This window comes from Dromaius novaehollandiae, chromosome 1 (assembly GCF_036370855.1).
Source record: "Dromaius novaehollandiae isolate bDroNov1 chromosome 1, bDroNov1.hap1, whole genome shotgun sequence".
NCBI classification, from domain to species: Eukaryota; Metazoa; Chordata; class Aves; order Casuariiformes; family Dromaiidae; genus Dromaius; species Dromaius novaehollandiae.
In genome coordinates, this window is record NC_088098.1 from 78511035 (window position 1) to 78534891 (window position 23857).

Below are 23857 nucleotides of genomic sequence, written 5' to 3' on the forward strand. Positions count from 1 at the left end.
TGGAATGCTGCAATGGATGGATACAGGCTTTTTAGGAAGGACATGCCAGGAAGGTGAGGAGGGGGAGTCACTCTTTATGTGAGAGCAGCTTCACTGCATGGAGCTCTGCCTGGGGGGTGGGCATAGGCTGGCTGAGAGTTTATGGGTAAGGATTAAGAGGCAAACTAGCATGGGTGATACTGTTGTGGGTGTTTACTAGAGGCCACCTGATCAGGAAGAGGAAGATGATGAGGCCTTCTACAGACAGCTGGAAGTAGCTTTACAATCACAGCTCTGGTTTTCATGGGGGACTTTAACCACCCTGATATCTGCTGGAGAAACAACATAGCCCAAGCAATACAAGAGGTTCCTGGAGAGCATTGATGACAACTTTCTGACACAGGTGATGGAGGACCTAATGAGGAGAGGTGCACTGCTGGACCTTGTACTAACAAACAGGGAAGGACTGGCTGGAGATGTGAAGGCTGGGAGCAGCCTTGGCTGCAGTGACCATGAGATGGTGGAGTTCAGGATCCTGCATGGAGGAAGCAGGGTGATAAGTAAGATCGCAACCCTGGACTTCAGGAGAGCAAATTTTGGCCTCTTCAGGGACCTGATTGGAGGAATCCTGTGGGATAGGGCCCAAGAAGGAAGGGGGGTCCAAGAAAGGTGGTTAATATTCAAGCATCACTTCCTCCAAGCTCAAGATCGGTGCATCCCTATGAGTAAGAAGGCAAGCAAAGGGGGCAGGAGGCCTGCATGGATGAGCAAGGAGCTCCTGGCAAAACTCAAACAGAAGAAGGAAGTATGCAGAATGTGGAAAAAGGGACAGGCCACTTGGGAGGAATATAGGAACGTTGTCAGAGCATGCAGGGATGCAACAAGGAAGGCCAAGGCCCATTTGCAATTAAATCTGGCAAGGGATGTCAAGGACAACAAGAAGGGCTTCTACAATTACATCAGTAGCAAAAGGAAGACTAGGGAAAATGTGGGCCTGCTGCTGAATGGGGTGGGTGCCCTGATGACAAAGGATACAGAGAAGGCGGAGTTACTGAATGCCTTCTTTGCCTCAGTCTTTACTGCTAAGGCCAGCCCTCAGGAATCCCAGACCTTGGAGACAAGAGAGGAAGTGTGGAGAATGGAAGACTTTCCCTTGGTGGAGGAGGATTGGGCTAGAGATCATTTAGGCAAATTTGACACCCACAAATCCATAGGCCCCAATGGGATGCACCCACGAGTGCTGAGGGAGCTGGTGGACATCATTGCTCAATAATCTTTGAAAGGTCATGGAGAACAGGAGAGGTGCCTAAGGACTGGAAGAAAGCTAATGTCATTCCAGTCTTCAAGAAGGGCAAGAAGGAGGACCCAGGGAACTTCAGGCCAGTCAGCCTCACCTCCATCCCTGGAAAGGTGATGGAGTGGTTCATCCTGGATGCCATCTCCAAGCCCATGAAGGACAAGAAGATGGTCAGGAGTAGTCAGCATGGATTCACCAAGGCGAAAACATGCTTAACCAATCTGATAGCCTTCTATGATGGAACGACTGCCATGGTAGAAGAGGGGAGAGCAGTGGATGTTGTCTACCTTGACTTCAGTAAGGCTTTTGACACTGCCTCCCATAACATCCTCATAAGCAAGCTCAGGAAGTGTGGGTTAGATGAGTGGACAGTGAGGTGGACTGAGAACTGGCTGAAAGGCAGAGCTCAGAGGGTTGTGATCAGTGGTGCAAAATCTAGTTGGAGGCCTGTAGCTAACAGTGTCTCCCAGGGGTCAATACGGGGTCCAGTAGTGTTCAACTTATTCATCAGTGACCTGGATGAAGGGACAGAGTGCACCCTCAGCAAGTTTGCTAATGATACAAAAGTGGGAGGAGTGGGTGAGACCCCAGCGGGCTGTGCTGCCATTCAGAGGGACCTGGGCAGGCTGGAGAGCTAGGCAGAGGGGAACCTCATGGAGTTCAACAAAGGCAAGTGCATAGTCCTTCACCTAGGGAGGAATAACCCCATGCACCAGAACAGGTTGGGGGCTGACCTGCTGGAAAGCAGATCCGCAGAGAAGGACCTGGGAGTCCTGGTGGACAACAAGTTGACCATGAGCCAGCAATGTGCCTTTGTGGCCAAGAAGGCCAATGGTCTCCTGGGTTGCATTAGGAAGAGCGTAGCCAGCAGGTCAAGGGAGGTGATCCTCCCCCTCTACTCAGCTGTGGTGACAACGCATCTGGAGTGCTGTGTCCAGTTCTCGGCTCCCCAGTACAAGAGAGACATGGAGCTATTGGAGCAAGTCCAGTGGAAGGCTATTAAGACAATGAAGGGACTGGCGCACCTCTCATATGAGAAAAGGCTGAGACAGCTGGGCCCATTCAGCCTGGAGAAGAGAAGACTGCGGCAGTGGGGGGTGGATCTTATCAATGTGTGTAAGTATTTGAAGGGAGGGTGTAAAGAGAATTGGGCCACACTCTTCTCAGTGCTGCCCAGTGACAGGACAAGAGGCAATGGGCACAAACTGAGACACAGGAAGGCCCATCTGAACACAGAAAACACTTGTTTAGTATGAGGGTGACAGCACTGGAACAGGTTGCCCAGGACGGTTGTGGAATTTCTATTCTTGGAGATATTCAAAAGCCGTCTGGACATGAACCTGGGCAATGTGCTGTAGGTGACTCTGCTCGAGCAGGGTCATTCCAGCCTCAACCGTTCTGTGATTCTGTGAAAAGGGACTTACTATTACAATCCACATTTTGCTGATGCTATTCTTTCCCTCTGTCAAGCATTAGGCATAGAGTACATTTCTTTATTAATAACAAGTATCAAACTATTAAGCATGGACTAAAAATTTTGCTCCAGAGAAGATATGATGTCATAGTTTACAGTGCTTTTCTAAAAAGTCATGAAATGTATCAATTATTGTGATGTGTATGAGATCTGAAGCAGAGATTCTTCAGTGGGTTAATTGTTGCTTTGGGCTACAGATTCTGCTAACTATGAAAGCATAAAAAATAAGGAGATTCTTTCAGACTAATAGTATTATTCCATGGCTATCTATCTGTGTAATAGCAAAATGGTGAATAGGCACTAGGCAGAGTACAGATCCTCTTGTACATGGGGAGTCCGACTGCCACCAAGTGTGCAAGAGAATGAAAGCATCAGCCAAATCGATTGCTGTGTCTCTCTGCTTTTCTGGATGGTGATGCATGGGGAGGAACATGATTAAGTAATAACTGCGTTTGCTGCATGTTTGCTGAGTTTGCCAATAGAATAGTATGATGTTTCCCTACAGGTACAGAATTTTCCCCAAAGTATTTCTTTTGAGCTGTACCAGTGTGTACCAGGCTCATTCATAATTTTATCTTTAGTGAGATAGCGAATGTTTAGGGCTGAGTCCAGTTAGAACCTGCGTTAACAGAGTGAGAGTGCTGAGTTTATAAATAGTGCATGTTCTATGAAATGGGTACCAATTTAAAATAGTTCAAGCTCAAGTTGAAAAGTTAAAGTTAAGTTGAAATTAAACACAGAATTTCCAGTTCTGTCAAAACAGTGTTATGATTCACCATGCAAATGTTATGACTGGATTCCTCTATTCAAGAACATGGTAATAAAATTCAGCTGTAGTGATGGGGCATTTACAGTAACACTTTTCAGTGTTCAGCTATGGAGTTTTGAATCCACAGTACTTAACGATCAGCATTGTCACTGTATGTTCCTTTATTCTGTAGTTACAAACATTTGACAAGTTGTTTCTTCTTGATAGTATAGTAATATAGTATTGTAGTATGATATAGATAGAATAGTAAAAGTATAATAATTGCTATTTTGTTAATGTTGCATGAGATTGATTTTTCTACTACTTTTCTCTCAAGCTTCTCCATACAAATATGGAAATACACAAATGTACTGTGTTGGTGCAGAGGCCACATTTTTATTCTCATGAAAAATAGAAAAACATTGAGAATATTTTATTAGAAAAAATGTATTTTCACTCAGCATGTTGCCACCTTACATGCACAGTTTTGGGAGAAAGTCTTTGCATGTTTTCTTCTCTTCCTCTCACCCCTCCCTGGTTACCAAACACTCTTTTCAAGGCAAGGAGAAATCATGAAGCAGTGGCACATCTGAATGACATTCCCTAATGTCTCAGTCTTATCACATTGCTATCTAGATATAAACATCAAAGTTAATGCATCTCAGTGCTATGTTATCACCATCTTTGAGAGACCTAGTCAGGGGCAAGACAGCTGTTCTCAAAGTTGCAAGGTATGAGAGGACATGGTGCTGTACCAGTGTGATTTGATCTGGGGTTCAGGTGGGAACTACCTTGGATGCAGTCCACACAATGTACACACAGAGTGCACATGAACCTCACATTTCCCCCTCTCTTTTGGAAGTGGCTGTCTTGCCAGAGGTTGTTGAAATGGAGTATGTTGAGCACAGTGTGTCTGCACTCAGGAAAGCATAGACTATGCAGTTCTGGCAAGCTTTTTCTGCTGGGTTAAGAGGACTGAAACAGTTTTTTTGTGTCTTCAACCCCAGCAGGTGTGTACCATGCAGAATCTTACCATTATCAGTAGCAGTCATTTAGCACTGCAAAGCATAGTATTCATAGTATGCTTTAACTGTAGTATATTCACAGAGCATGAAACTCTAGAAGTCCTCCAGGACATTTTCCTTATATAGACACTTGTTGATACTGTGTTGGAAGAACATTGAGAGCAGAGCTGTTCAAAAAAATTGTAGTGTTGAAACCCCTTTGCACCAGAAAATGCTGTTTACTGAAGCTATTTTTTATGTGAAACATGTTTTGATTTTGATGACGTATCTTAGTTCAACTTTTAAAGAGTGAGGAGTTTTCAGCTGCTGTTATTAAATGACCTTTTCTTTCAAAAGGAAATTTATTTTAAAGGATTTTTAAAAATAGAATAAATCAAAACAAAAGATTTCAAGTTGTTGACATAAAACATTTGATCCACTGTAATTAAAAAGACTTTTGAAAAGAAACACTTTAGCTTTTCATCCCAATTTGGACTTACACCCTCTTTTTTCTTTCTTTTTTTTTTTTTAATTTTTTTCCTGAAATCCTGTGACGTTTCCATATGAGAAAAAACTCATGTTTTGCCCTTTTTACCTTGCTTGAGTACGTATGATGCCTAACTTTTCATTGGCACCTCTTCAGAACAGGTCTTTAATCCCTTTTTAAGATTGAAATTGACTCTCTGGTCCATCATCTCCATTCTTCTAATCCTTATGATTTCACCTAGGTTACAGGAAAAGAAAGACAATAGTTTTGATACTGTCACCGTCAGCAGCATTGATGATATGGTTATGATAGGACTGGCATAGGTCCCTAAATTAAGATTCATCATAACAAATACCTTAGAAACAAAAGAAACATTTGATATAAATTTGTATGAAAATGCCGTCCCTGTCACTGAGAGATTCTAGTATAAGCGGAATGCTTCACAAAGCAGATGAACAACATGGAAATGTGAAGAGAAGTAGTGAGAAAGAAAACAGCAGCAGAATGTCTGTGTGTCTGAGTGTTGCCTGGGATCAACAGAATGAACCAAACCGTGCCCGATAAGAGTGATTTATAGCTGTCATGACAAAAATACATAATAAGAAGAGACTTGCAAGATAAGGGCAGGATTTAGTAAATTGAGGTGTGGTGTTTTTTCCAAATATAATGGGGAAAGATAAGAGAGAATATAATAGTGAAGGATTACTGGATGAAAGCAGGAACAAGGGCAGAACTGTTGCCAAAGAAAGGCAGAAGTTCATGTTACAAAAGGAAGCAGTATTTGACAAGGAAGTGAGGTGTATGCTGGAGGTTAAGGTGAGGACGCATAGCATATATGGAGAAATGGGACCAAAATAAGAAAGCTAAGGGATGAGGTAGACAAGTCACTGGCTGGTTTTCTAGGAGGCATCATTGCATAGATGCCTGCTGCTCATTCTAGAGAAGTCTGCAGGTGGGAGGACAGGACAGAGGATATATCCACAGTTGCTTTGTCTCTAAATAGGGCAGAAAAGGAAAAAAAATGTGTACTCCAGAACTTACATGATAAAGGTGTCATATGGTCTCTGGGCTATTTCTAGAGTAACACCAATCCACAAGGCTAGGAATTATGTCAGAGCTTCTTTTGTAATTGCTGTGAAACAACCCACCCACTCCTTGTCCTCAGGGGACATTCTGGATTCAAAGGCTGGCAATCCATACTGAGTAGTATCTCTGAATAGCTTTTTTTGTATGAAGAATAGCCATCTGGCATCCCTGGAGGTACTGAGGATAGGATAATTCAGCAAAAGAGAAAGGGGTGGATGTGGGAGGTGTAATTGCGCTAAAGAGCATCTAGCTTAGGTTCCATGTTTTGCGGTAGTAATAGGAAAGTGGGAGCTGAAATACTTTGATGGGCCCCTGGAGGCCCCAAAGTGAAATGTTCCCTTGGAAGTTTGAGTTCACTGAGTTTGCTTGTCTCCTTTTGAACCTTTTGGAGCTGTATCACTTCCAGACCCCTGTAAAACATATTTCAGGGTTTGGTTGACCAATCACATTCATGCCATATCTGGCAAGATTAGCACAGTGCTGTTTTTCGCCTTCTTTAAAATACAGAACTGATAGTTCATTTAGTTGAGCAAACAAGCAAACTGTTTTCTCGTTGGCTGTTTCTCCTGCTGCCTGATGAAGCTCACCTGTGGCAAAATGAATATTAGACATAAATCCCAATAGAGGAAAACATCTTTTCTTAATAACCCTGCACATTTAGTTACTTAAAACGTTCCAGATGCTTAATCTGTTGCTATGTTCATTCATAGTTGGACTTAAATGAAGTTGCTTTAAGACTGAAGGAATGACTCCATCTTTGTGTTCCCATAAATATATATTCTTAGATATTTGTTTAACCCAGCAAGTATCTTTCAGATCCTTCCTTAAACTGAAAGGATCTAATACTCTTATACTTGAAATTCTGCAATTTTTATATTTTTATTTAAACTGATCTGTTATAATTCAGCAGGTTCAGTGAGGCATTTACGCAGACACATCAGAAAAATGGCATTGATGCATTTTAAGCAATAGGCGATGCAATTACAATGCTGCCATCCAGTTGATGGATTTTGCACAGCTACAGTGAGCTATGTACATAGTATTTGGAGCCATGAGCTATGTAAAGTGGTATGGCCCAATTTCATGAAAAAAAGGAAAGCAAGAGGGCAAGTAATAAGCAAAGGCAACCAAACAGACTCTGAGAAAGAAGTGCTTATGTCATACGTATCTCCTCAGGTCCTCAAGGAACAGACATTTCCTTTATTCCCTCAATCAGAGTTTTGTGAGCATGCTGATTTGGATGGGCCCTAGCATGGTGGGCTGATATTACTAGCTCAGGACCTCTGGCTAGTCACATTTGTGTTTAGGACATAGAGTTCTGAGGCCTCTGAGCAGTATGTCATGAGACTTTGTACACTTAGCACTCCCATTTTTTGGCCTGATATCAAATAACAGGCTCCCTTGAGATCGCTGATTCAGAACCTAGACATATCTGAAGGCATGTTTGCTTATCTGTAGGGTCTACAGGTCAGCCCTTCTTGCTTTCTCCATCAGCGTCAAGGACACAAGTTTATATGATGGTTGGCTCAGGAAGTCATACATGTGAGATGGAGGCCAAGGGACAGGACACTGCTAGGTTTGCTACTTGAGTCATGTGAAGGTAAAAGAACTCCCTGGGAGGATCTGGGGTTAACAGCTCTGTCGGGCTGCCCTGCCATCGATAAGTGAAAACAGCCTTGTGAGGCAAAGAGACTCAAGCAGTTTCTTTAGCTCTTCTGTTTTATGCTGAGGCACTGGCTGTTGTGAAGTCACTGGTTTGATATATCTAAATTTCCTGACTATATTCTGGGTAAAGTTTTCAGTGAGGTAAGCATCACATAATACCCTCTTTAATTTAACAAGGAGCAGGTCTTCAGTGACCAGTGTTCCCTTGAAATGGTCCTGAGATTGTTGTATTTGCTTACATGAGATAAGATGTGTGTTTGGACACATGAAAAAAGAATTACTCACTTCTGAGTGTTAGTACCTAGACTCACTTCCTATCAGTAACCACTGGTAAGTACTCCAGTTTTTAATCTCTCTTACTGGTAATTTGAAGAAAGTATAGGAAATTTAGCAGCATTTGCTATTTTTCTTATTCAGACTTCTTATTCTTTTTTCTTTTTTTCTTATTTAGTATTCTGAACAAGAAAAACTTAAAATTAGAAAAAGTTTAGTTTAATTAAGCTGATTAGTTTAATTGAGTCTAAGACCACAGAAATCGTAGACATCACAGAAAAAATGAAAGAACTAAAGTTAAACTCAAGGAGCCATCTAGTCTCCTCACTCTTTTCCAAATCAGGACTAACTATACCCTATGTCATCCTTGCCAGATGTTTTTCTAACCTATTCCTAAAAGACTTCAGTGATGGAGATTCCATAGCCTCCTTAAGGAAGTTGTTCCAGGCCTTACCTAGAACTGTTTGAAAGACTGAAGGTTTTGCTGTTTGAAAAATTGAAGTATTTTCGGGATGTTCAATCTAAGACTTCCATGTAGTAATTTAAGCTCCCATTTACTTCTTACCCCATCAACTATAGACATGAAGACTGCTCATTTATTTCCTTTACATAGATACCTTTTAAAATACTTTTTTTAAACTTTGATCTAATCTGATCTCCTCTATAATTCAAGTTATAGAATTTCACTAAACAAGTCCTGCAACAGTTCTGTAACAACTGATTGAACTAAAACAGATAGAAAACATGTAGAGAAGCATATGGACTTGATTTCAAAACTAGAAATAATGGAGAATTCCCCAATCCTACTAGATTCCAAAGATCTTTTAATGAATTTTCTCTTTCCCATGTCCATGCAGGTGTACTAGTGAACACTGCATGTTCTGTCAAAGGTAAAAGGCCTTCTGCCTTTTGAAAGAGGCCAGGTCCATAGAATGAAACACTAATGAGAGGTCTCTACACAAGTTCTCTCTCTCCCCCTCTACTGCCTCTACTCCCATTGACTCATGGTTGAATGGGAAGTTCAGAGATTGTCCGTAATACACAATGAGACAATTTGGGGAGGCTGTTTATTTTATTAAATTTGCCTCTCAAGCTAGTTATGGTACAGTTCTAAGCTGAATTCAGATGAGGGTTACTTTGACTACCAAATAACTCCTCTGTAAATATTTGTTTTTTATCACTGGGTTTCTCTTTTCAGTACCAGAATCCATTTCCCATTACTGCCATTACAGTCTAGTTGTAATAAAAGTTTAGCGACACAGAAAGTATATAGTGTTAGTAACTTCTGACATGCAGGAGAGGGAATAAACTTGGGCTGACAATTGCAAGTTTTATAAAAAGAAGTTACACCAAATACTATTGTAAAAGTAATTGTAATGCAAAAGTGTTGTTATTTACAGCTTTAAAGTTGAATCATGGCACTGTAAAGTATGATCTGTATTACAGCTACAGAACTGATGGTCATCTCTTTACAAATGCAATACCATTCATTGTATAAAATTTGGAATATTTTGTAGCAGAATTGACAGCTGAACTATGAGACTGGAATAGCCAAAGTTTTAGCATGGTTCCAAAGGCACTGTTAAAATCTCTCCTACAAACGGTAGATTGTTTAATAGGAAGATTGAGGTGGAACCTCATTATAGTTCAATCATCTAATCCAGGTTAAGTTCAGGATGTGAAGATGTAAAGATTTTTCATAGCTCTCTGCTTTTAAACTTCATATCATCACTTGATTACAAGAATGATCTAATATGTAAATCAAGCCAAAGTGTTCTATTGCCATTTCTTAATTAAAGAAGGCTTCCCTTCAAAGGAATTTCTATTTAAATCTTGCATTCTGAAATAATTTTTAAACATAAACTAAGTAAATTTAAAACTGTATCGAGCTATTTTTTCACTTTGATAAGAAAATGAAAGGTTTCCATGCATAATTTTAAATTTTAATTTTAGTTGCTGAAAATATTCACCATATTTACCATTTCTACCCAGCTGCAAACTGCTTAAATGGCTGAAAAATGTGAACTGGTGTCTTGTAAATCTCCAGAACACTGGACAGGCATGTCACAAAATAAAGAAAATCTTAGATCAGCTTGGAAAATGGAAAGCAATTGGAAACTGGTAGATTAAACAAAATGAAGACCTTAGTGGTAAATGTGTTAAAAAATGTGATTAAAAATAAAATCCTCACATTATTTCAGATTAATTTCAACAGAATCCTTCCTTATAGTTATTCTTTTGAGGATATATTTTAACATCACCAATATAGATATTATAGATATTATCAAGAAGAAACAAAGCAAAGGTTTAATCATCTAGGCAGTAGATTGAGTTGCTGTAGTTATTATTATTTAACAAAAAGATATGTTGGAATTTGGAAAAAGAGGCTTTTTACAGCTAGTTACATCAAGATAAAATAATGTAAAAATTTTAAAAAAGATGTTACAGTCATGTAGGCTTAAATTATAAAGAAGCGTGCTATCATCAGTAATAGAGAAAAATGATAGGGAAGTCTCTTTTTATAATGGTTATAACTGAATAAGCTTTAAATGTTAGCATGAAAAGAGACAATTGAGTAAAAACTGGCCAAAAGCAACCTGAATTCTTTGTCTACTGTTTTTCTTGTAGTTGTTTTTGTGCCACAAAGCATTTGCTAAGATCATTCATTATTCTGAAAAGGCATTTGAGTTGGAGTTGTCAGATTTTCATTAGGGAGGGATTAATCAATCAAAATTGTTTTCTGTGAGAATGGAGATTACTGATGTTGATGTGTGCTTCATGTGTGTACTGTTTAGATGCTCCCAGGCATATAAATTAATTGCAAGTCTTTGAATGTCACAGCTAAATTCTGAGACTGATGAATTCCTCAAAAAGCAGAGTATGGAGCACATAACTGCTGTGTGTGTGCTTATGTGGTGATAATATGAAGCTCCCACATTTCTGTGGATGCCCATCAGAAGTCTGGTTGCCAAAATCACAGGCCTGTCAGTCCAAGCTCCATCCAAAGACGAACCACCAATGCATGTGGCCTGGGCCATATCTGTCACCTTCATTTCAGCCATATACCTTATGTTATTTGGAGCAATGGGATGTGTAGTAGAAGCCTGTATAACAGATTTTTGTCTACAGAGGAGTCCCAGCACGTCCCTGCAACTTTCCCTTGGACAGTGTGTACCTTGAAAGTCTTCCAGCAGTCCAATACAAAGTTGGTGTGGTAAATGAGAGGATCAGCCCAAATATTTTATTTCTGGGAACTGTGAGGAAATGCTACATCAATGACTTCACACTGAAAGCTTTTTTCCAGAAAAAAAACTTTTTTTTTCCTTAACTTTTGTTGAAATTTGGTTATAACATGTGACTTAAATGCAAGATTCCATATCACTGTAAACACTTTGGGGTCACTGAGATGTAGTCGAGACAGTGTTGGGGGACAGGAAGAGATGCAGATAAACATTGCCTACATGGGAATGCTACATTCTTCTACACCCTGAAGTAGGATCTCTGAGTCACCTGCACAGGCCAGTGCAGTGGATGGTGATGCCTCAGGATGCAGAAGACATATCAATGATCTAAAACTACAGGGGGAGCATGGCAACAAAACACTCTGTGAGAGGCTTGAAAAAGATCTCTTCCTCCCTTGTGACCTTGCCTCTGCTTGTTGGGTGTCTATTTCTCCTAAGTACTCCTGTCCCTCTTCACACTGCTTAATTATATGGTTGCATTTGTGAATAATCGCTGTAAGATGATCTTGTTCAATTTCTGTGACAACACCAGAAATTCAGAAAATTGGCAGCTTGCTATGGGAAGCTTGAGCATGTCTCGGAAGGGAAATGAAGCATCCCAAATCACCCTATTAGACTGATAACTCTTTCCAGAAATCCTCTCAGCAGCTTCATATCCAAACAGCTTAGAAGTCTTTGCTCTAGTTCTAGAAATACCACAGGTAGGGTCAGCTGAGGTGTGTCTTCACCCAGTGGTATGATGTACTCATACTATTCTTGCTCTCTGCCACACGTAAACAACTGCTATAGACTCAGCCCGGTCCCTCACTATGTGTAAATGCTAGATATTTTTTAACCAAAGACATTAGAGGTCTGATGTTTTGGATGGCACTCACTGAATTCAATCTGCTGTGGAATTCAAGTATGTTAAATTTACTCCCATGCAGAAAGTACATGCTTTAAGCCATTAATGTCTTCACTACCTGTGAGGATGATACAAGTATGAATTACCACCATTTCTGTTCTCTCCAAGTTCATTTTCAGACTGTAATTCATTGCTCTCCAAGAGTTGGATACCACTTTTTCTCTGCTGAGCACTATTGTTGTTCCTAATTATTTTCCCTGTTATATTGGCCTTTATTTGTCCTACTTGAATCTCATTCTATTTCATGCTTGTATTTCTGACTTCTCCACAGCCCAGTATTTAATTCTCTGTCCTCTTCACAATTCACAACATCTCCTAATTTAGTATCATCTGCAAATTCAATTGACATGACTTTCAGAGTAATTGCTATGTTAATTATAGGAGAAACTGTATAGTGATCTCTAGCTACACCACAGTTTCATGCATACCTTGCTACTGCTTCCAACTCTTGCATTTTTCTGGTGTGGGACTACAGAAATTTCTTCTGTTGATAAACCCTACTCTGTTTTTGTTAATGATAGGAAAGGCTCAGATTAGCATTTTCAAAAGATTTAAGCCTTAAATATTGTTTTCCTCTTTTTCCAATTTCCTTCATCTTGCTTGACATTAAATGGGGCTGAGTGTTTCAAGACACCTCTTTCTTTAGATGTACATTTTGCTGCCAACTACAAACAGATCTATTTCTTTTAAAAAACATGCAAATGAACTGGGATGCTGATGGGAAGTAGCTCCCTAGAGCACTTTGCATGTTTTCAGTACAGTTTTAGCACATTTGTATCACTTGAAAAATATTACCTAATTCAGACTCGTGTTTTTATTTCTCTGTTTGGAAATCAGAATGGATTTGGGGTAAAAGTGCCAGGATCCTTTGCTCTACATCTTATATTTAGATCTTCCATATTTCCTAACAACCAGGTGTGGAGGTGTTTTAGTAACTTAGTGGAAAGCAGATAAGATGTGCCTGTCAGTCAGCATGGGTCTGATATCTTTACCCCCTTGTCTTAAAAAAAACAATCCAAGTGACCAGACATTGTGATTTGGCCATTTCAAACGCCAGTTTTGGGAACACTGGGAAGCACTATGCTTCATGATAAGTAATTGCCAATTTTATAATGTTAGAAATAAAACTTACAGAACTCATTTTATAAAGGCATTTACATTTTGAAAAAATAAAAGTAGGTATAAAGACTGATGGTTCTAATTCCCTGAAGTCAGAGCGAAAAGGCTGTGTGTTGGCAAAAGTTTGCCTTGGCAGATTGTGTTTTGCAGCCAAGTATCAATTTATGTAGCATATTCAAATGTTAGGATATTAACTTCATTAACATTTTACTTTTGACAGTCGAGTGCCCTGGTGTCAGGGGAAGAATCTAGTATAGACACATCCACTTTCAATTCTTTTCCTGCTTCTAGAACATATAGTTACCAACTCGAAAATGTTACTGAAATTCATACCACATCTTCACTCTCTCTGAACTTGGTGCAATCATTCACAGTTTGTGTAAACTAAACGTAAAATTGCAATCAAAGCAAAATGATAATGTTTTACGTGCCTTTTCTTCTCCCTTTGTGGAGGCGTAAGTGATTTCACAAGGTGTAAGACAATGGAGAATCTCTTTTTAAGTGTGCAGTACTAAAGACTTGGGATAAGATTCTGTTTTGTTGAGGTCACGTGGAGTTTCACCATTGATTTCACAGGAGTTTCACCCAGGATTCTTCAAGCTATTCTCATAGTCAGAACACTGGCCCAGAGTTGGGCCAGACAAAGTTCAGGGAAATACAGAAAGGACACTTTGTCACAACTCTTGCTTCAGAGTCTAGCATAAAATACATCTTATCCAGAACTGCAATCATGTGCTTAGTTACTTTTTTAAATTGGGTTCCCTTCATGTTAAGCGGACTAATACATGCAGTTTAGAGAAATAACAAGACTATTAAATATTGCTAAGAGACTCCCACATAAAGAATTGTAATTTGATATTTGCGAATTGCAAATCTGCCCCCAGGCTTAGTTCCGTTGGGCTGAAGTTGATTATATTGAAGTGTACAGTGGTGGTTGAATGAGGGATTTTACAGACAAATTTCAGGTAAACTGTTATCTGTCCAAAGCAAATAGACTTAAAGTGATGAGAGAGAAAGTAATTTTGTCCCTTTTGAGCGCTTAGAGAGAGATACTGCAAGTAGCTGGGCATCTGAATGTGTAACTGACACCTGATCAAAGGACATAAAACAGAAAAGATAATCCTATATTTAAAATAATTTCCAGAAAGAAACTATTTTAAAATCCGTCTTAGTATTAAAAAGGTAACAAATTTTCTGTATTAATAAAAGGTTAGTTTTATAATGAAAAATTCCCCTGGCTAAATCATTTTAAAGCATGCTGCATTTATTGCTTCAATAATTTATCCATCAAACGTTCACAGTTTACAGGAGAAGGCATAAAATCAGATTGAATATTAGGGTAAAGGCACTCTGACTTTCAGAGTACAAAGTGGTTGCAGTTCGAACAAGTTAACTCCAGAACAATGTAAGGTAATGAGTATTGCTGATAAATGACTTTTTCTAAAGACACTCTTTGAAGCTCACCATATTTTTCTTTTTGTTTAACGCACCACATAGGTGCAATTCTAGTCAATTTTAAAGTGTATTAAATTGATTTAATCATATGCTTAAAATTAGGCATATCTGGCTCAGAGTCTGTCTACTTTATGTATGATTCTGCCCATGACTATATTTATGGAAAGCATATTTTAAAACTGTGTGGGGCATTTCCTTATATTTGAGAGAGTTCAGGAGTTACACTAAAAAAAAATTGACCAGGTAAAAAGATATCACTTCATGCCACAGTTTGTGGCATTCCACTACCATCTTCCCTAGTATTGATACTCCTGTGTACCACGGTCTGTGGTTGCTTTGGATACCCCATCGGTAGTCTAAGTACCTTGGTATATCTGTCCCTTTGCCTTGCTGGGTCCAACTCATTATGATTTATTAATCAGCTTCAAAGAGCATTGATAAGCAATGAATATTTATGACTACAGATGTAGCCCTATTGTTTGTGTAAATTATACTGGTTTTCTGGTAATGTTTTGAATGGCTTCAAGTTTACATAAATAATTCATATTTGTAAAGCCATATGTTAAACTGTCATTGTAAAAAAAGAAGTGCTGCCAGTTTTCAGCTGAACCATATGTAAATATCAAGAAGTTGATTTTAAACATGATATAAAGACTGAGCACCTTAATGCCATTTACACAGTAATGATCGGATATACTACACAGCACTAGACAAAGTAAGATTTAAATATAGAAGAGTAACAAACTTTTTGCTATTTCAAAATAAAATGAAATAAATTCACCAAATTTATCTTTATAAATGTAAATTACATTGACAGCAGGCCTTCAGTATTTTCTCATTATTCATAAGTGAATGAAACAGCTTGAAATACTTCCATAAAACTACTGTCAAAAGTGCTATCTTTTTATCTTTGAAATTAAGGTAGGGTTTTCAGAAAATAATACTGAGACTGATAAGGACTAGAAAGCATTTGGATCAGGTGATCCTTTCCTCCATTCTGCCAGGGTTTCTCTAGGGCTAGCAGTAGAGGTTGGCACATTCTTTTACTCCAGGCTTCCCTGTGTCCCTTGACTAGAAGTCTGCCCAGCCCTTAACACAGCAACCATCACGTAATATGTCTGGTCCTATGAAAGGATGTGCACATAGGTCTCTTGAGGCACAGGACCTTTTGCTACTCACACATCCTTTTGTGAGATTTATTATGGGAAAGGGCATGTGAATGGCCCATGCCAGGGCAGGTCTGTAGTTTGTGACAGATTTCTTTCAAATAACATGACGGAGGAAGAAAGGTGGATGTGTGGCTGACTGATTCCATACTGAGTAGTATAATCTAGCAGAAAAGCCAAGAGCTGACTTGATCACCACCTGGAAGAACTTCGGGCCAAAACCAAAGATCTGCCAGTAGAAGCTCTGAACAGAAAAGGTTGTGGCTATATTCCAAGACTGGAAGATGCAGATAGGCAAATTCAGCCTGGAAATAAGATGCAGATTTTCAACAACAAGAATAATTAGCAATTAGAGTGACCTAATAAGTCCTGTGACTTCATCACAGAAACACTCAAGTCATGATTAGAGGTTTCTCTAACAAATACATTAGTTCAATGACATTTATTAGACTTGTAGCAAAAATTACCTCAAGGAAGTTCTATGGCCTATGTTATAGAAGAGAGGAAGACTAGATGATTAAAAATAATCTTGTTTAGCCTTAAATGGTGTTAATTTTCATGAGCCTAGCACTGAGCCTTGCATGTAGTTCTCGTAGCTCACTATTACTCATTGCTACCACAAATAATTTAGAATGAGTCCATTAAATATCACTGAAAGCTATTGGAGTGTTTGTACTACTCTGCATGTTTCAAAGCAATCACAAAGTTTTTAATTAAAAGTTTTGCAGTCTTTCAGCAGGCTCCAAAAAAATCTTGGCAGATCATTTTCCATGAGCAAGTCTGAAACAAAAGACTGCTCACAAAACTGAGTCATCCTTATTGCTAAAATGCCATTACTGCTTTTTAGGTGAGAAGAATAGAAAATGTTCTCTCTCTTTTAAAGGGTCTCAAAACAACAGGTCTTCCAGCTTTTGTGGGAGTATGAAGGTAGAGCTTTTAGGGCTAGAAATAGACTGGGCTGGATACAGACATTAGCAGAAGGTCAGTGCGGGCCTGTGGTCCCAAATACAGGCTGGAACAGCCTTGTGAACTTTTCCAAAGAGTTTCTTGCTTGTAATTGCCACTGTGGACCACTGCAAGAAAGCAGAAACCCTGGTATGTCTTGATTATGTCTTCTTTTGTGTCACCACCTGCATCTACCGCGTCTTGGAAAACTGCCTGTGCCACCGAATTTTTCTGGTTCTTAGCTTCTTTTACCTTCCATGTAGCTCTGGAGTATCACTTGCTCCTTATCCTCATCTTATTTTATGCCTAGAGTAAAATTCTAGGGATCCTTCATTTCAGAAGAAGCTCATCTCATTCCTTGTCTTGAGCCTCACACATGCAATATCTTGGGTGTTTATCAAATATAGAGCTGTATTTGATACTACAACGCTTTTCTTGATGTTCATTTTGACCCCACATTTTTTACACAATCTAAAGGTTATGTTTCTACTAAGAAAAACATAAATATAAAAATGGCATTTTCTTGTTTGACACTTCCTGGTTGTATCCTGGTTGTGGATTTTGGCATTGAAAATAAAATTTTACTGCTTTTTGCTGATGTTAGTTGTCTGAGAGCTTAGGGAGCCATGAGAGAAGGATTCTATTCTTCCCTGTGCATCTTTCACTAAGTTCCAGTCAATTACTGCAGCTCTGAGCACATCCAGTGAAATCATTGGGGTTGCCCAGGTGCAACCGTCTGAAGAGCTTGAACTGAGGAACTGTAGTTACAAAGAAGGATGAAGAAGAAGGAAGGTATGTTGCTTTGCTCCCTGAGTGCAGGTGGAGCTGGCATGGCTGATTGTGAGAAGCACCTGCTTTGAGGAGGTGTTCTCTTGTGGAAAAATATAGATAAATAACTGAAATATTTGTGATCTGAGCTAACTGGCTGTGGCTGAATTGAGAGAAACATAGAACTGTTTTCAGAAAGTCACTTGGTGCTGTCCAAATGCAGTATATTTCCAGGGTTCCATGGCTCAGAGGCCCACCTTAGGATGTAGAGTTGCAGATGCTGGATCTTTGCCAAGTGAGGTAACTCATAAGGAAATAAACCATCCAGCAAAACCTGGATGGTGCTTAAAAATGTCTCCTTTCTGATTTTTTTTCATTTTATTTTGCTTTTTTTTCTGTTAGTAAAGAATTGTATTCCTGCAAGCAATTTATTCATCACTACATTAAAACAGCAACACGTCACTACATAGAGTACAGCAGCTACATAACCTTTTTTTTTGTCTAAGATGATTGCAAATACAGCATTATATTAAAGGCATCTGAAAAAATGTTTTAAAATAGATCTATTGGTTCATTTTATTCATTCCAGAAATATAATCTCTATTGAGTGTCTGAGTATAAATATTCCCTGCAATAATGTTTCCCTTGGGGAATATTCCACAGTGCAGTATATTTGCCACTGAGATTGTTCTTCGGATGATCCATTTCATCTTGTTACGCTGATAAATATATACACCTCTTGTACTGCTCCAGATAGGCTCCTTGCCTGTTTGGCTGAATTTTCTTCAATCATCAGTAAAAAATGCCTGTCCCACTTCTCTCTGCTCCTACCTGCAGTCCAGGCAATGTTCTGTAGTTCACATGTTATAGATTAGAATGGGATATGTGCCATAACCTAAAAGAAATCTATGAACAAATTCCATGAATTCAGAATGAAATACGCTTACTAGCTGTAGCATTCAAGCATAACATTTTGCTTGCAGAAAAGGTGTTCATGATACCTCACAGTACAGGCTTTTAGCAGCTAGATGGCACTGTTGCCAGAGAATAGAATCAGGTGCAATATAAAATACCAAGTGAATTCACAGATTTGGGTCTCTCACCAAGTGCTATAAGAGAAAATAGCAGTCTGTTGCCTACTGTATTAATTTAAGTTTCAGGATTTGGTATTGCAATTTGTGGCATGCATGCTAAAGAACTCAGTAATATTTTCATCAAGCTTTTTCTTGCTTCTTATAAATTCAGTCATGATGTCCATATCTCCCTTCAGTTAAGTGCCAGAGACAAGGCCAAACTCTTAGCAAAGCCACATAAAATTAAAGGAAGCAAATACATGAAGGAGGAGACTGACTAGCTGGTATGCCAGCCTTCTCTTCCTTCCTTCATCCACATGCTGCATTTTCCCCTGCACACTCTTTCCTCTTCTTGATTTTCCCCATTTGTATCCTACTTTGCAAGAAAAGACTGTCAAAACACTGTCAGGGATTATCAAAGTTAGGGGAACATTCATTGGTGGTTAAACTGACTGTAAGATGTGGCTGCTTAAAGACTATATTTTCTCAAATATATTGGGAGAGGAAGTATAGAGAGATGTGGATAATAGCAAGGAATGCCATGGTATGAGGACACTCTCCAAGCAGTGCACTTTGTATGGGAGAGTGAAGAGAAGTGGAGAAGTCTTGATATTGCATTCAGATAGCATCAAGTTTCTGGGTTTCGCCCAATAAAACAGGTCATTATAGGCTAACTGTCCACAAAACTGTGGAGGTGAAGTTCATGAACAGGAGTACGAGCTAGATTTTAAATGCATGAAATAAAGAAGTAAGTATTCCCTTCTGAACTTTTAAACGTGGAAAATATGGTATTCAAGGATATTGGATTCCAGAGAAAAAGAAAATATCTATCATGATAGGCATATTGTCTAAGCAACAGAGCTCCCATCACTTCCTTTGCAAAAGGCTTTCATAATTTAGTACATCTCACTATTGAGAAATATCTTACTGTTCTTCATGTTCTTCTCTGATTTTATTCCCTCAATACTGGTTATTCTTTCTTGTACTGTTATAGAAAAACTGCATGTTGCTAGTTTTCACATCCTTCCAATGTTTATTGATTTATCAAATCCTTCATACTTTCACAAGGGATCTGGCCCTGCCATTTTTAATCTTTCCTCCATAAATAAGTATGTATCAAATATCAGCTTGTATCTCTTTCATTCCTATGAACTCTGTTCAGTCTGACATTGCCTTATTCTTTGTTCCGTAGCAAATACAGTTTTCCATACGGCACTGCACAAAAGCCAGAAAGAATGGGCTATTTTTCCCTGTTCACGAAGGTGGTATCTTGGGGAGGCAGTCCATATTTCATTTAGTAATAAATGGAAATTTTAAGAATCAGTTATGTTTCTAAATCTTTATTTCAGGAACTTATCTTATTGAACTCATCAGGTGTGAAGTTGAAAAGCAATAATTTATGTAAAACAAGTATTCAGGTGCTAAACCTAGGGCTTCCAAAATGACTTGTGGTGCTAGATGCCTCTTCGTTCTTAATGCGTGTGCAGAGATTTCAGAGGGCATGCTCAATGCACTGTAATAATCAGGGTCCTTAAACTTTCCTGAAGTTGGGAGCCCTGAATGTATTAATCCTAATTTCTCTTATGGCCTGAAAATGTTAGCTTTGGCACCTAGTTGAGACATTGCTTTTTAAAACCTTAGCTTCTGTTTCTCATCTCTACGTGTCAATCATTTCTCAATTTCCCTAGCTTTCTCCTTCTTTCCTTTACCTCCTCAGGGTACAAAAAAACCCATCCAACAAACTAATAATAGGACAAATAACATGGACTGGATATTTTGTACAGTTTTCTACATATCACATTTCTTGATCTTAATGGACATCTGTTTCTAAAGGAATTCCTTGATTTTTCACTTTTGTTAAGTTGTAAGATTTAAATCAGTTTTTAAGATTTTGTCAGGAGTGTCCCAACATGACACATTTTTCTTGACTTTTAAAGTCAGTAGATCATGTCAGAATCCTGAGTTTCATTTCAAAATACAGTAAGTATCTTACACCTCCAGAGAAAGAATAAATATCGTGAAAGAAGACAAAAGAGGAAAACTTTGGTCTTATTTTATTTGAATCACTTTTTTTTCTTTTTCCCCCTCTCATGATTTGGGGAGCTTGGTTCATGATATTTGAATGTCTGAGCTTGATATTATGATTTCTGATTTTATAAAATTTCTTCTGCTTGAGAAATTTTTGAAGCAGTTTTCTGGGTCATTTTTGGCTTTTCCCAGCTTTCTTGTATTAGTCACATTTTCTCCTTGCACCTCACTATGGTTATAAAAGGTTTTCTTATTCCCTTTAACCTCATTGGCTATTATTAACTCACCTGCTGTTTTGCTTCTTTAGTATTTTCTCCCTAGTGGAATTGTTACACATGGTATCCTTCATGCCTTTTCAAAGCATGGTAACTTAGACCTTTTATATGTCCTGTATAATTGCTGAGTGGTAAATGCCAAAATGAAATGAAATGAAATGCATCTGTGCTTTTACAGAAACGCTTTTTAAAGCAGCCTTCCAGCTAAAAGGTGGACTCAATATACTTATGGACTCTATATATTGGGCCAAATTATTTGTGCTTCTGCTTGGGTTTGCTATGATCCTGTCCTGCCAGCATTCTCCCAAAAGAGACATGCTTAATTTGTCTGTTTGAACAGCTGAGCTGAGAAGAGGGGATGCTGAGTAATAATACTTCCCACAGTGTTTGAGGTGCCACCAAATGGTATCGGTTGCGTAGACATGATCATGCTTTCAGCCTAATTCCACATCCCAGCAAACTCCATGAGAAGATCTATGACATTGCCTCTGTGCAATTGGAGTATATATTATATTCCTGTTGCTATTTTGGGAGAGCTTTTTACAAAATACTCCTGGATTTGTTTATGTGAGGACAGTTGTGCCTTAGAAACAGTTTATTTGAGACTTTGACCTGCATTCTGTTCTGATTTAAATTCAAAGAAATTCAGAATAACTCGGGGTTTACTCCAATGTAGGTGAAATACTGGTCAATGGGATAGCAACGGTGGTTCACAAAAATGCAAACAGCAGCTGGCTCTGGGTCCTCAGTTACTTTAATTACACAGTTTTAGTTTAACTTGAACAAAACAATGACCTCCTTATTATTTTAAGAACCCCATTTTGAGAGGAGAGAATAATATTTCTTATATAAATCCCTTTTCATAAACCTTTTTTAGATTTACACCTTGCTAGAGATGGAGCTGACTTTTTGGGGAGAGTAGAAGTATACTATATTTTAGTGATCAGCACTCGCAGTTGGTTTGAATTATGTGATGGGGAAGAGGTTAGCTTTTGCACCTGAAGGGAAAATAGGTGGGTAGGTGGATACCACATGGATACCACATAGAGGGGTAATTTCTCTGCCTTTGTAATTTCTCTGGTCTCTACACCTTGGTGTAGAGAATCAAGAAGAGGATTAGGGTATCATAGCAAGAATTATCGTAACAGCCATATTTGAGTAAAGGTTACCATACTGAGGTAATCTTTAGATAAAAAATCTGGGTCCAAAAGTAGAAGGAATTCTTTTAATGATTTCTATTCTTCTGAAGTTTTGCAAGAAGCACTTTAAAATAAATGGTTGAATCTTGCTTTTTGCTAGAAGTATATTAAAGTGAATTTAAAGGCTTCCTACTGATATTATGAAATTTAGTGAGAGCTAGGTACAATTTTTGAAATATGAAAATTGTAGTTATGTATGAAATTTTCTGATTTTGTAGCAATTTTCAATATCATTTCATTTCCTCTTCCCATCTTTTCCCTCAAATTACAGAGCCTATTTTAAAATATCAGTGTTCTAAATTTTGTAATCTTCAAAATTAAAGCAGGAGTTGGGAAATTAAGAATGTTTTTCAACAACAGATCTTATGAGTGCTAATATTTACTATTGCACAGTTCTGTAATATCTTTTTTTTATCTTTATGTTTTGTTATAGGATGAAAAAGAGAAGCTGACATGGAGAGACCGTATGCCTGGATATCTAGCAAACTTTTCACTGATTTTATTTATGGTAATATAATTTGTATTTTTCTGTATTTATTAGGTGTGAGAAATTTGAAATATGAGCATCCTGAAAGGAATCATGAATGAATGCTCTCAAGGATGATGATAATCTGAAGAGAGCTAGGGTTATTGCCAACAGTCCATGAGATACATGTCCTACCAGGAAGACTGATCCAGCTCACAGTCTACTCCCAGCTTTGTCTTTTAAAATACCTAAGTGGTTGTATATCTAATTTACTGCAATTTGCATATACTGCAACTGATTTCCTATGAGGACTTCATTTATTTTCTGATATTCAAAACCATTTTATGTTCACATTCAAGTCAAATTCATGTTTGCATTTTTATGAATATCTGTGTGTGTATATATATGTATACTATATTAAGTTTATTTAAGTATATATTAGGTATGTCATTCATATTTATATGTATTTTTTTTACAAAATTTTGAATGAGTGCTAACTTCCAGAGGCCATAGAAAGCCTTTTTTATTAGGCAGATCTGACTGGTATCAGCTGAGACTTTGCTTAAAGCAGTTCTGCACAAATAATTGAAAATTATCTGTATTTTAATATGTCAAACCTTGATTTTTGCATATGGTTTCACTAGTTCAGATTAGAATCAATTGACCACCAGCCTATTTTCCCTTCAGGTGCAAAAGCTAACCTCTTCCCCATCACATAATTCAAACCAACTGTGAGTGCTGATCAGTAAAATACAGTATACTTCTACTCTCCTCCAAAAGTTAGTTAGTTTTTTTTTTTTTTTTTTTTAATGTTTGGGCATTGAAGAGAAATCCTAGCTAAAAGAACAACAACAACAAAAAAGGGCCATGAAAATTAAATTAAAAAAAGTAAATAAATAAGCTAGGAGAGAGTTATACTCTCAGAACAAATTCAGATGTTGTTACCATACAAACTGCAATACTTCTCAGTATGACTAGGCACATAGCTCTGATTTAACTTTAGGAGGTCATCCTTTTGCAGATAAAATGCCTACACATGCTCTTGACTTTAACCACATGTTTAAATCTGTCCCAAGCATGAGCTTAAAGTGCTTTCCTGAGTCATTGCCTGTGTATTGCACCCCCTGCTTACTGTAACATCTCAGAGACATTTTTAAAGGTAAAACGTAGAGCTCCAGTTCTTCAACTCCTGCTAATAGCTAGT

The 23857-nt window shown here is 38.3% G+C and overlaps 1 protein-coding gene across 1 annotated transcript in view; it reads left to right on the forward strand.

Annotated features, from left to right (window-relative positions):
• ANO2 (anoctamin 2) overlaps nucleotides 1-23857 on the forward strand; it is a 193153-nt gene that overhangs the window by 127140 nt on the left and 42156 nt on the right. The window contains exon 15 of the mRNA XM_064517556.1: nucleotides 22621-22695. Coding sequence (XP_064373626.1) covers nucleotides 22621-22695 — 75 coding nt within the window. The remainder of the gene's footprint in view (nucleotides 1-22620; nucleotides 22696-23857) is intronic.